The 14,059-nt window shown below is 57.1% G+C and overlaps 1 protein-coding gene across 3 annotated transcripts in view; it reads left to right on the forward strand.

Moving 5' to 3' along the window:
- The window catches only part of LOC144932683 (epsin-2-like), a 31,871-nt gene that overhangs the window by 10,563 nt on the left and 7,249 nt on the right, over positions 1-14,059 (forward strand). For 2 of the 3 annotated variants that reach the window (XM_078857008.1, XM_078857011.1), the window contains exons 3-8: positions 1,200-1,419; positions 5,852-5,970; positions 6,403-6,435; positions 11,043-11,138; positions 11,838-12,258; positions 13,617-13,823. In XM_078857008.1, coding sequence (XP_078713134.1) covers positions 1,200-1,419; positions 5,852-5,970; positions 6,403-6,435; positions 11,043-11,138; positions 11,838-12,258; positions 13,617-13,823 — 1,096 coding nt within the window. The remainder of the gene's footprint in view (positions 1-1,199; positions 1,420-5,851; positions 5,971-6,402; positions 6,436-11,042; positions 11,139-11,837; positions 12,259-13,616; positions 13,824-14,059) is intronic. The other variant, XM_078857010.1, reaches the window with a different exon arrangement.

Genomic DNA, 14,059 nt, shown 5'->3' on the forward strand with positions numbered 1-14,059 from the left:
AATGCTTTCAAGCTATCAATTCCGGTTCAGTAATTCTGCACGTGCTCTATTACCATAGTACTATACTGCCTTCAACTTTTATGAACGACTGGGTGTTTAAGTTAGCGATTTGTTGTATTATCTGGCTGTATAGCAAATGAAGAAATACAATTACGTTACTATGCAAGTTAAACATTTATGTGTTTTAATATGTATGTGTTTTTTTTTTAGGGCCCCTTCGTAACATATGCTACAGGCCCCGCACTAGCTTAATCCGGCACTGGTGACCGCTATGCACAGACAGGTGTTGTTGGCAATTCAATTGTTGTCCTGTATTTTCTATGCTCCAGTGACTATTTCCATATTCTATTTTACCAGGCAAGGCCCACTGAGCTGTAGAGCTCTTTTTTTTCAGAAGCGACCTGGCAAACAAATGATGGCTCAACGAAGTGGCTTGTCATGTGGACATTTATCGCAGCCAAATATTCTCAATGCATGTTTCTGAATGTGGAGGGAAAACCCGGAGGACCCAGAGAAACATCTACGCGACCACGGGGAGGGAAACATGGAAACTGCAAATATACAGCAGGCGTCAGGGTTCAGATCAAAACCACGACCTCCTCCATACCAGGCGAGGTAGTTAACATCTCGCTACCACGGCGCCTTCCCCAATCGACACTGACACAACATGGGGAGGCCGTCATCCAGCAATGGATTGACAAAGAGAGGGCTGTGCGAGGTAGGGTCACGCAAGGAGACCCGTGTTTGCCCAGGTGCCCCACCCCCCCACCCCCCCGGGGTAACAAGATGTGCTGAAAGGGGGAGAGATAAACATGGCAACAGCTTGGACAAGAGCCTAACGAGGCCAAACATCTCCGTTACAAGGGGGACCTCGACATTGATGAACTGGGGGATTTACTCGTGGTTTATCATTATTGATGGAGGAGCAGTCAGTTGTTCGGGAGATTGATCGATTGATCGGTTGGTGGATAGATTATTGATTGCCTGTAAACATCCGGCAGTGCATCAGCTTTTATTCAAGCGAGCCTGACCACTGATGAGGCGTTGAATATCGAAACCAGTCTCGTGTTTGCTTTGTCTTGATCCACTGCTGCTGGTGAGATGCACCCCCTGTGCATCTGTGTGGCTGTGTAGCCGTACCACTGTGTGGCTGTATTGCCGTATTGACGGACTGCCCCTCCCATTGACTGCCCCGTCAGGACGACGATCGGTTGAGGTCGGAGCGAGACCAAGCGCTCAAGACCAAGGAGCGGCTCGCGCAGTCGGTGATGGGGATCGGCAGCGGCGGCGAGCGCGTGACGGCGCACAACGGCGCGCACGCTCACCCGCACGCGCCGGCTCAGCCGCACCTCGCCCACGGCGCGCCACAGCCTCACCTCGCTCACACGACCCGCTCGCGGCCCGGCAGCCACAACATGGGTACGCGTCGCACCACACCACACCGTGGGTACACGCCACAGACACCGTGGGTACCCGCCACAGACACCGTGGGTACCCACCACAGACACCGTGGGTACACGCCACAGACACCGTGGGTACCCACCACAGACACCGTGGGTACACGCCACAGACACCGTGGGTACCCACCACAGACACCGTGGGTACCCGCCACAGACACCGTGGGTACACGCCAACAGACACCGTGGGTACCCACCACAGACACCGTGGGTACCCACCACAGACACCGTGGGTACCCGCCACAGACACCGTGGGTACCCGCCACAGACACCGTGGGTACCCGCCACAGACACCGTGGGTACCCGCCACAGACACCGTGGGTACCCACCACAGACACCGTGGGTACCCACCACAGACACCGTGGGTACCCACCACAGACACCGTGGGTACCCGCCACAGACACCGTGGGTACCCACCACAGACACCGTGGGTACCCACCACAGACATCGTGGGTACCCGCCACAGACACCGTGGGTACCCGCCACAGACACCGTGGGTACCCACCACAGACACCGTGGGTACCCGCCACAGACACGGTGGGTACCCACCACAGACACCGTGGTTACCCACCACAGACAGCGTGGTTACCCACCACAGACACCGTGGGTACCCACCACAGACACCGTGGGTACCCACCACAGACATCGTGGGTACCCACCACAGACACCGTGGGTACCCACCACAGACACCGTGGGTACCCACCACAGACACCGTGGGTACCCGCCACAGACATCGTGGGTACCCACCACAGACACCGTGGGTACCCGCCACAGACACCGTGGGTACCCGCCACAGACACCGTGGGTACCCACCACAGACACCGTGGGTACCCACCACAGACACCGTGGGTACCCACCACAGACACCGTGGGTACCCACCACAGACACCGTGGGTACCCGCCACAGACACCGTGGGTACCCGCCACAGACACCGTGGGTACACGCCACAGACACCGTGGGTACACGCCACAGACATCGTGGGTACCCACCACAGACACCGTGGGTACACGCCACAGACACCGTGGGTACCCACCACAGACATCGTGGGTACACGCCACAGACACCGTGGGTACCCGCCACAGACATCGTGGGTACCCACCACAGACACCGTGGGTACCCACCACAGACACCGTGGGTACCCGCCACAGACACCGTGGGTACCCGCCACAGACACCGTGGGTACCCACCACAGACACCGTGGGTACCCACCACAGACACCGTGGGTACCCACCACAGACACCGTGGGTACCCACCACAGACACCGTGGGTACGCATCATACACCGTTGGCACGCATTATTGACGAATGTGTTGAGTTTGTATTAATAGCCATTTTAATCAATGCTCTATATAAAGGCCAGGTGGAAGCCCAAGGGAGGCCTTGGTCACAGAATCATTAGATTGCACATATTGAACACCATACGGGAGAGAAACCCCACAAATAAATAGAAAACGTTAAGTAGTTCGGTGATTAAACTTGAACATCGCACTTAAAGGCTTTAAGGAGGACAGCAAATGGAATGAAGCAAGTGCATGGATTCTGACAGATGCAGCGATCATCGACTTAAAGAGTAACCGAGTAAAATCTATGCCTGCACTCGCCCGTACATGTGCATCGAACCGCGTGTTGGAGGATTGGTCATGAACGATCAATGCAAATGATATGCTAATGAGCGTTTAGCAATAATACATAATAAGGATGTATATGTGTATGTTGAACTTCTTTCGCACTGCATGTAGCCAACCATACTCATTGGAGGTGCGAAATAGACAAGGCTGGACAATATCAACGTGACAAAAAATATTTCTCAAATTAAATAGTAACCACCCCCTCCCCCCCCCCCGGAATCGAATACAGCATGAATCGAATCATGTAGCAATCGATTGATTTTTACCCTGGGAGTCACGATTCGGAGTCTTAAGTCCCGTTTTTTATGAAGGCCGCCCCTATAAGGAATATAGCATCTATAGTGGGAGTGTATCTGTAGAATCTGTAGTTGCGTGAATCGAGAGTTTGTGCCCAGGTGCCGGCTCGGTGGTAAAGCGAGCCGCTCGCAATCGGAATGTTGCGAGTTCAATTTCTGGTTGGGGGGCTGACTCGGCCCATCATCCCACGGGGCGCCATGGTGACAAGATGTTAACTACCTCGCCTGGTATACAAGAGGTCGTGTGTTCAATCCCGACCCTGACACCTCTATATTTGGAGTTTGCATGTTCTCCCCATGGTTGTGTGGATTTCGGCTGCTATGCATTTACACGTGATAAGCCACTTCGTTGGGCTATCATTTGTGACCAGGTCCCATCTGAAAAAAGAGCTCAATAGCTCAGTGGCCCTTACCTGGTAACATAAAAATTGTTGAGTTTAATCCCTCCAGGGTCGATGAAGTGGTTGCCCTATGGAGAGACTTGTCCCACGCAATGCGAATGTGAAATGTCCACCACTGGCTCTTTCAAGCTAAACGAAAGAGAAGATATGAATCGAGTGCTTCCCGTTAGGGGAACATGGAATTCCACCACTGGCTTTTGGCAATCAACAATAAAAAATAAATAATGATAGTCGCTCCCCTCATGGTAATGTGGAATTTCCACCGCTGGCTCTTATCAGCAGGAAATCACTTCCTGACTTTTTTTTGTCAGTGGCACAAAAACGAAACCCACCAATCGGCGGTAATCTATCCACGCATCACGCGTGCACGGTCCGGCGCACATGTCGCGAGCGTGACGGTTTACGTTCGCGAGAGTCCAAAGTCATTGTCTTTTTAAATCTCAAGTCGTCCACTGAAGAGCAGACTCGTGGCTCAAGCTCCCATTTCATCCCCGACTCCACTGCCCACTCATCACCTCTCAGCCCCGCACTCCGCACCGGGGCTCTCCAGGCCACGAGCCACTGATGATAACTCGGGAGCTCGGCGCGTTCGCTCCCCTCATCGCCAGTCTCCCGGATCGGCCGATGTCTGACGGTTGCTCGTGCAGCAGAGATGTCGGCGGTGCCTCCGCCCCCCTCTTCGCCCCCCTCTCTGTCCCCGTGGTTTTGCAAGCGGCTGCTCGCCTGTTTATTGCGGCGATGGGCGAGTAAATGACGGCAGTGGGTCGGGTGAGATGGGCGGGGCGAGCAGACGGTGAGAGCGAAATCTATCGCGAATGGCCTTGCGCAAGGCCGGCGGCCCCTACAGACAAACCCCGTGGCTCCCGGGTCCTTGTGCCCGAGCTGTCACTCCTTATTTAACCGGAAGGAGTGCCCGCCGAGACTCGTTGTCACCTGCGATGTCCACTGTTTAACCAGGAGGAAGGAGTCCATCGAGATTCCTTGACTCTCCGTGTCCTCGAGTCAGAGAACAGCCCACCGAGAATTCACTGTTGTCACCTGTCATGTCCTTAGGTTTTTTCGGTAAAGTCACGTAGGTAAAACATCAAAATTAATGAAAATAAAATAAAATAAAACGGAGACTTGTGTTGCCTCCGAAACGTCGTGATTTTTTGTTTTATTTTATTTTATTTTCATTAATTTTGATGTTTTACCTACGTGACTTTACCAAAAAAACCTAAGAATATGATTCCTTGCAGTCACGAAAGCTTCAAATCTAGAACCTGTCATGTCCCTTATTAAAAGCCTGTCGAGATGAAGTACCCGCCTGTGATTGATTGGGGTGCGTTGTTTAGCCAGAAGAGGGTCCATTGACGATTCGTTACTTCTTGTAAATTTAACCGCGAGAGAAGCGAGAGAGCGAGAGAGACCAGATTGACTCTGGTTGTCGCATCGTGTCCCGAGCCAGCGGGGGTGCTCACTCGGACTCGGTGTCACCTGTCATGTGCTTTATTTCGATGGGGAGAGAGCCAGGAGAGAGCCACAAGTGAGCCTTTTGAGGCTCATTGACTCTTTATGTTCTTTATTTAATAAGAGAGCCCACTTCGACCCATCACCTGTGACATCATTTATTTAGCCTGGAAAGAGCCTATGGGGACTAACAATATCTTCTTTTCAAGCTGAAAGCCCACTCAAGATTCCTTGTCACCTGTGACCAACAACAATACATCTGGTTGTCCTTCCCCCGCACCTCTGATTAGCGAAAGAAGTTCAACACACATGCAATACAATATGTTCCAGCAAACCATAGGTTTAGTGTTTGCTTGCGGGGCCACGTGACCACCAATCTCTATCTGTAATTTATCTCTCATCTCGCCATTCTGTATCTCTGCTTATATCAGCGAGCCATATCCCTTGGTGGTCCACAGCTCCACGAGCCACTCACAAGAGAATTTGTGGACCACTTTGGCCCGTGGGTCCGCAAGCCAAATGAAGAAACCTAGTTGCACACCGCGTGTCCGTGCATCTCGACGCCCAGACTCCGAGTGACTTTCACTGCCCCCACCCCCCTCTGCCTCCGCGGTGGCGCAGGTGGCACCCTGATGTCGCCCCCTCCGCCCGACCTGGACCAAGTGCGGCCCAGGAACACGGGCGAGGAGGAGCTGCAGCTGCAGCTGGCGCTGGCCATGAGCAAGGAGGAGGCCGAGCAGGTGGGCGCTCAGCACTCGCTCGCTGGCTCGCTCGCCCTACACCTGTTTGCCTACTTACCTGCTCGCTGGCCCTCGCTCACCTGCACACTCGCTCACCTTCTCGCTTGCCCACCCTCTCACCGGCTGTCCGACTTGCCTCTTCAGCTCCACACCAGCTCGCTCACTTCACTACACGCCCACCCGCTGGCTCGCTCTATCACCTGCTCACTCGCTGACCCGCTCTCCCGCTCACCCCTCAAACCTGCCGATGTATTTGTCCCCTCGTCCACTCGTGCCCACCAACTCTAGCTCGCCTTGCTGCCCGCATGCCTGTCCTCTCTGCCTCTCTCTCTCTCGCCCGCTTGCTCTCCCGCTCGCCCACTCACCCGCCGCTTGACCCCTCAACGCGCCGCTTGACCGTGAGCCTAACCTGGCGCACGTCGGCGCTCCTAGGTGGCGGCCGTGGGGAGAGAGGAGGCGACACAGGTAGGAACCCTCGTCCCCCACGCACACACAAGACACACGTCCCCCACACCTCCTGCTCCCACCCGGCACACCAGCTCCCCCGCCCCCGGCCCGCACATGGTCTCCCCTGCTACCCCACACATCCCCTGCACACCCACATCCCCCCCGTACACCCGCTGCCTGCACTCGCCCACTGCCCCCACTCCCTGACACGGCCACTGTGCACATCTCCCGCACGAGTTTACGCGGCGGCTGCGATGGATGCGGTACTCGTGATGTCACTTCCTGTGTGTGCTGGTGGTGGTAATGGGTCATGTTGCGACGAGGCTGCAGCTGCTCGCGCTCGCACTGGCTCACGCTCACACTCGCTCCCACTCACTCGCATGCTCACACTGGCTCACTCACACTCACGCTCACTCGCGCTCACACTCGCTCCCACTCACTTGCATGCTCACACTGGCTCACTCACACTCACGCTCACTCGCACTCACACTCGCTCCCACTCACTCGCATGCTCACACTGGCTCACTCACACTCACTCGTGCTCACACTCGCTCCCACTCACTCGCATGCTCACACTGGCTCACTCACACTCACTCGCGCTCACACTCGCTCCCACTCACTCGCATGCTCACACTGGCTCACTCACACTCACGCTCACTCACACTCGCTCCCACTCACTCGCATGCTCACACTGGCTCACTCACACTCACTCGCGCTCACACTCGCTCCCAATCACTCGCATGCTCACACTGGCTCACTCGCACTCATACTCGCTCCCACTCACTCGCCCACTCACACTCGCTCACTCACGCTCGCGCTCACTCGCGCTCACACTCGCTCCCACTCACTCGCATGCTCACACTGGCTCACTCACTCGCACTCATACTCGCTCGCACTCACTCGCCCACTCACACTCGCTCACTCACGCTCGCGCTCACTCGCGCTCACACTCGCTCCCACTCACTCGCATGCTCACACTGGCTCACTCACACTCACGCTCACTCGCACTCACACTCGCTCCCACTCACTCGCATGCTCACACTGGCTCACTCACGCTCACTCGCACTCACACTCGCTCCCACTCACTCGCATGCTCACACTGGCTCACTCACGCTCACTCGCGCTCACACTCGCTCCCACTCACTCGCATGCTCACACTGGCTCACTCACACTCACTCGCACTCATACTCGCTCGCACTCACTCGCCCACTCACACTCGCTCACTCACGCTCGCGCTCACTCGCGCTCACACTCGCTCCCACTCACTCGCCCACTCACACTCGCTCACTTGCGCTCACACTGCCTCACACGCACTCACGCTCGCGCCTGCTCGACACGCGCGTGTCCTCCTGCGCCGGCACGGATCTGGTTCTGGCTCCGGCTCTGGTTCCGGCTCCAGCTCAGAAAGGGGGCAGCTGTGCCGGCTCCCCGTGGAAGCCGCAATCACGCGCCATGGTCCGCTGGCTGTGCTGGCTGCGCTCTCGCTCATCCCCCGCACACGTGGTCACGCTCTGTCTCGGCTGCTGATCCCCGGCCTTTGCCTACTCCCCGACGTCACTTCTCTCTCCCCAGTGTCGCCCTGCACATGCGCACGTGCATGAGCAAGCGTGTGTGTGCGCGCGCGAGAACGTGCGCGTGCATGAATAAGCACGTGCGCTTACGCATGCGCGTTCGCGCGTGTGTGTAGTGTAGCAGTTAGCGCGATGCGCTACAAACCCAATGACCCAAGTTCGATTCAGCCTCACATGAGTACCTGGTGCGGTGTGTAAACATCGCCACTAGGGAAACAAAGGCGGCCGGGCGTGGTACTAGCCACCTATCCCCCTCATGTGCAGTGTCGGCCTTCATAAGTGCTTGCTAACAGCACTTGCCTCAACAGTCTGTTACAGCTATACGGGGGATCTTTGTCTCTTGTGTGTGTTCTGTAGGGCCTAGTCTAGTCTTTGTGTGTTGTAGTCTCGTCTGCACAGCCGTGTTGTTTAGTGCCTAGTCTGTACCGTGCTGCAGTGCAGACCCGAGTGTGGTGCGCGCCGTCGTGTGCAATCCGGCGAGGACACATGGTGGTCTGTTGGGGACACGGTGAGTGCTGGCCGAGGGGGTGACGGCACTCTGTGTGCAAGCCAGGGCAGCGAGCACGCCCAGGGCAGCGAGCACGCCCAGGGCGCGTAACTCGCGGAGCGCCGCGTTCCGTCACGTGTAAGTTGCGTCATGTGTGACGGATAAAAGCCGTGCCCAGACCGTGACACTTGGCCCGGCATTGTGGGAGGAGAGAACGCCGAACCCCGTCTCCCACAGCCACCACCACCACTGCTGCCACCACCACCACTACCTACTTCATCACCACTTCTACCGCCAGCACCTCCATGACCACAATCACCACCACCTCCACCCACCACCACCACCACCGTCCTCTTAACAACCACCACCACCACCACCACTGTCTACTCCATCGCCCCTGTAGCCCCACACACACCTGACCACCACCCACCCCCCCACCCCACAGCCCTCCTCCGACACAGAGGAGGAGGTGCAGCTGATGCTGGCGCTGTCCCTGAGCCAGGAGCAACACCAGAAGGTAGCCCCACTGGGGCCAGCCGCCCCTAATGGGCCCTACTGGCCCTGTCGGCAAGCCCCGCCGCTATTTAGCGGGCTCCCACTAAAGCTGCGTTTACATTCGCGGAGCCCCTAAGGTCGTTTTACCCAAGAAGGTTTCGGCCAGCCTCAAGACTTTTTCAGGAGCATCCCACCACATCGGGATGTTTTTTTTATTTTTATTTAGCGGGAGATTTGATTCGTCCAGGAGAAAAGTGGAGAATTCGGAGAGAACCCATCAAGCATGCACTAGGGGAGGGAGGGAGGGGAGCCTAGTGAGACCAAAAGTCTCTTTTTTTTTAGGTAGACCTGGGTCTCCAGAGCAGCAGTGCGGGGGACCGTACATCGCATGCAGAGTCAATCCACAGCGCGCACACACAGGGGGTGATAGCAGAGGGCAGTACGGAATAAAACCCCACGGCCCCAGCCGGTAGTCTCGCGGATCTGCGCGATCCGCCAACCCTCGCAACCAGAGCAGTCGCACCACTCCCAGGCGTGCGCCGCCTCCGTCCCTTAGAGTTGATGGGGCCCCCCTCCACCGACGAGTTCCGTTCTGGACAGCTCTGTAGTGAACGTACGTGTCCCCCCTCCCCCACCCTCCCCCCTCCCGGTGTAAACGCAGCTAGTGGAGTCCACTCGCGAGCCTTGATCTGCTTCTCAAGATCTGTCCCGTGCTTTTATAAACGCTGTGCAGAATCGGCAGGCGATTTAAGGCTGTCGGAATTGCGATGATCCTTCAGCTGGCCATGATGATGATGATGATCCCTAAGAAGGCCAGGATGAGGGTGTGATCTGCCAAGGGCCTATTGCTGGGATTCTGTTGCGAACAATGATTGTTCCGGCAGCTTTGAACTGCACTTCTCTTTTGCTCTGCTGTGTAATCACTTGGGCGGGGAAGGGTGGTGGTGGTTGCTGGCCATGAGTGATTATATATATTTTTTATCTTCAAGAGGACACCGATTTGCGACTGCGTCCATCTCCCCCGTCTCCCCCCCCCGTCCGTCCCCCCCCCCTCACTCCGGGGCGTCTCCGGGTTCGTTGCCGGGCAATCGGCGCCGCGAGTTTGCTCTGCAAATCGATCGTTGAGATCCTCCTCCTGAATCGTGTCCTTCTTGCTTGAGACTCCCTCTCTCCGCGCGCCATTGAGATTTGACGGATCGAGCGGTCAGAATTGCGTGCCTGAGGGAGACTTAAGCCCCCCACCCCCCCCGAGTGGGATGGCGCGGTGCCCCATTCCTCCCGTGCGAGCAGCGGAGCGCCCGCCCGGGTGCAGAGACATCGGTGACTGGCGCGTGCGGTCGCGGTGGTGTGGCGGGGGTTTTGTTATGGTACACGGTGGACTTGGTAATTGTGTGCTGGGAATATGTGTGCGTGTGAAACGATGATGGTGTGTGTGTGTGTCGTGGTGATAGGTATGTTTGGTGGAGTTGATGGTGTGTATGTCTTTGTGATGGTCATTGTGTGTGTGTGTAGTGATGATGGTGGAGGTGGTGATGGTGTGCATGTAGTGGTGATAGAAAGTTTAGTGGTGGTGATGTGTGTGGTGGTGATTGTTTGTGAAGTGGTTATGGTATGTTTGGTGGTGGTGATGTATATGTGATGGTGTGTGTATTTACTGGTATGTGGTACGTGTTGTCAAATTTGGGAGCAGTGGCGCATGCATTGGTAAGCGTGCTTGCGCTTCGAACCCGTTAACATGATGGTGATGATGCTGCTGGTGATGTTCCACGGAGATGGTGCAGATGATGGTGATGTCGCACAGTAACGGTGATGATTCTCGTGACGTTGCATGGTGATATTGCATGGTGATGGTTCACGGTGATGGTGATGGTGATGGTTCACGGTGATGGTGGTCATTAACGGTGATGTTGCATGGTGAGGGTGATATTTCATGGTGGTGGTGATATTGCATGATGATGGTCCACCGGTGATGGTGATGGCTTACCGGTGATGGGGTTCGTTGACGGTGATGTCGCATGGTGATGGTGATGGTGCACGGTGATGTGCCGTGTGTTCCCGTGCGCGTGCGTCAGGAGGAGAGGATGAGGAGGGGCGATGATCTGCGTCTCCAGATGGCGCTGGAAGAGAGTCGCAAGGACTCGGTGTCTCCCACCTCACAGCACAATGGGGTGAGCAGCGCAGCGGCCACCACCCCGACCGCACCAGCAACCCGCAGCCGCAGACACACCAACCACTCCGCCAACCACAACCGCAGACACACCAACCACTCCACCAACCGCAACCGCAGACACACCAACCACTCCGCCAACCACAACCGCAGACACACCAACCACTCCACCAACCACAACCGCAGACACACCAACCACTCCACCAACCACAACCGCAGACACACCAACCATTCCACCAACCGCAACCGCAGACACACTAACCACTCCACCAACCACAACCGCAGACACACCAACCACTCCACCAACCGCAACCGCAGACACACTAACCACTCCACCAACCACAACCGCAGACACACCAACCACTCCACCAACCGCAACCGCAGACACACCAACCACTCCACCAACCGCAACCGCAGACACACCAACCACTCCGCCAACCACAACCACAGACACACCAACCACTCCACCAACCACAACCGCAGACACACCAACCACTCCACCAACCGCAACCGCAGACACACCAACCACTCCACCAACCACAACCGCAGACACACCAACCACTCCACCAACCACAACCGCAGACACACCAACCACTCCACCAACCGCAACCGCAGACACACCAACCACTCCGCCAACCACAACCGCAGACACACCAACCACTCCGCCAACCACAACCCTGCCGTGTCCACCCTCCCGCAGCAGTCGCAGTCGCAGTCCCACTCCTCGCTGCTGGACCTGGCCGATGTGTTCGCGCCGGCGCCCACCCAGCCCGGCTGGCAAGGGGCCCCGGCTCCTCTCGCCCACCACGGGGGGGACGCCTGGGGTGGGCCCCTGCCCCCCTCCTCCGCGCACCCCCACGGGGGGGATGCCTGGGGGGAAGCGAGCGCGGGCGGCGCGTGGGGGGCGCCCCACCCCGCGGCGGGGCCGCCGGCGCTCGGCGGGGGGCCCTGGGGGGTCGCCGGTGGCGGCGGCGGCGTTCCCGTCCCCGGCACCCTGGCCGCCCAGGCGCGCTGGCAGCAGCCGCCGTCGGCGGCGGCGAGCATAGCGAGCGCGCCATCGCAGGATGCCTGGGGCGGCTCCGTCACCGCGGGGGCTTCCGCCCGTTCCTGGCAGCCTCCGGGTAAGAGGGGGGCGGGGGATACGTGGCTTGGTAGGTCGGAGGGGGGTCGGGTTAGTGGAGGAAGAAACCTGGAGAAGGAATCCAGAATGTTCACGGTGACGGTGCCAGACGGAGGAGTTGGACGCGGTGAGTGGGAGGCGGCGGCCGTTAAGCAGCTGTTGAGAGACTTGGACGGGGGACGTTGGCGAATGAGCCGGGACGCGTTGGGTGTCAGGAGCGGTCGGTACGGCGGCCTGCGGAAGGGCAGCGAGGGGCAGGGAGGGGTAAGGAAGGGGCAGGGTGGACCTTAGCCGGAGCTGGGAGGGATTGGTAGAGGTGAAAGAGGGAGAGAGAGCGGAGTGGAGTGGGGAGCATTCTCGTGTTGAGTGCCACTCCTCGCAGTGCAATGGACTCGAGTGGGAATTGCTGGGAGATGGGGGAGGGGGGGTTGTGTTTCGCAATCAGCAGTTCCTCGCGTGCGCCCACGCGGTGCGGAGCGGTTCACCGCCCTCCCAGCGACCCGATTGCCACGAGATTGACTCGAGGTGAAATTCGACGATTGATTCTAGCCGTTGGATTTTTCCGTCTCGTGTTGGACGTTTCTTTCGCTCCGTTTGCCTACGTGCGACACAAGCGCATGCCATCCAGAAGTAATTTGCGCAGCTCGTGAATAATCGATTCCTGACACTCGTGGCACGTTTCGATGTACGTGCCGCGAGCGCGAGAATCGATGGTCCAAGCACTGAGCCCGATGCCGTGGAGGGTCCAGGTTTGAATCCAGACACAGCCGCCCATAATGAAACTAGGTTTCCGAAGCGTAATGAGCTGATGGTCTCCAATGACTGCACAAAACACCGGCACATTTCGTAGCCCCGATTTAGCACGGTTGGCTACGTACGGTGCGAAATAAGTTCAACATACATAATAATTTGCTTTTGGCGAATTTCGACCGAAATTTCCATTTGCAGCAGCGTTGATGGGAAAGTGCCGCCCTCCTAGGGTCTGGTTAAGAGGTTGCTTGGAAGACAAATGTCAGCAGTAGTCTGTGATATCAGCTTCGATAAACCACTCTACAATAAGGCAATGCAGTGCTCTGTGAGAATACTTAATGTATCCTTCAGAGCTTGCTCCAAAACGATTATATATGCAGATATACTACTTGTACTTCTAACGAGACAAATATATTTATCAACTCTTCTTATCTATTATATCTCTTAAAGTGTCGTTTGTTGGTGTCTCCTTGACATTTTGTACATTGGCCCAGATCTAGAACAAAGTAAATCTGCCCAAGTAGACAAACGTTGCACGAAGTCGCACTTCATTTCGGTCGGCTAACGTGTTTGCTACTCTTGTGTTTTTGTTGGCGTTTCACATCACAGGTCCCCTGCCCCTAACCTCCGTCGCCACCACCAGCGCATGGGGCCCGGTCTCCAAATCGCCCTCCGACCCTTGGTCAGCCTTCCCAGAATCTCCCGCTTCCCCTCCGCTCCCGGCATACTCGACGAGCCCTCCACCCATCCCGGCAGCGTCCGCCGACCCCTGGGCTCCGCTGGACGGAAGGGCCAAGTCCGCCACGTCCTCCGCGGGTACCGCCTTTTCGCTCGCGACCGCTCGGTTTCATCGGCCGAACGCCGCTCGCTCAACGGCCGCATCACACTGAAAAAAAACGGGGCGCTGACTTTGGAGCAGGAGACAGGGTTAGAGGGTTGGTGGGGAGGCAGTGGTAGAGGGTTGGTGGGGAGGCAGTGGTAGAGGGTTGGTGGGGAGGCAGTGGTAGAGGGTTGGTGGGGAGGCAGTGGTAGAGGGTTGGTGGGGAGGCAGT

Source organism: Lampetra fluviatilis, chromosome 5, assembly GCF_964198595.1.
Source record: "Lampetra fluviatilis chromosome 5, kcLamFluv1.1, whole genome shotgun sequence".
In the NCBI taxonomy this organism is placed as follows: Eukaryota; Metazoa; Chordata; class Hyperoartia; order Petromyzontiformes; family Petromyzontidae; genus Lampetra; species Lampetra fluviatilis.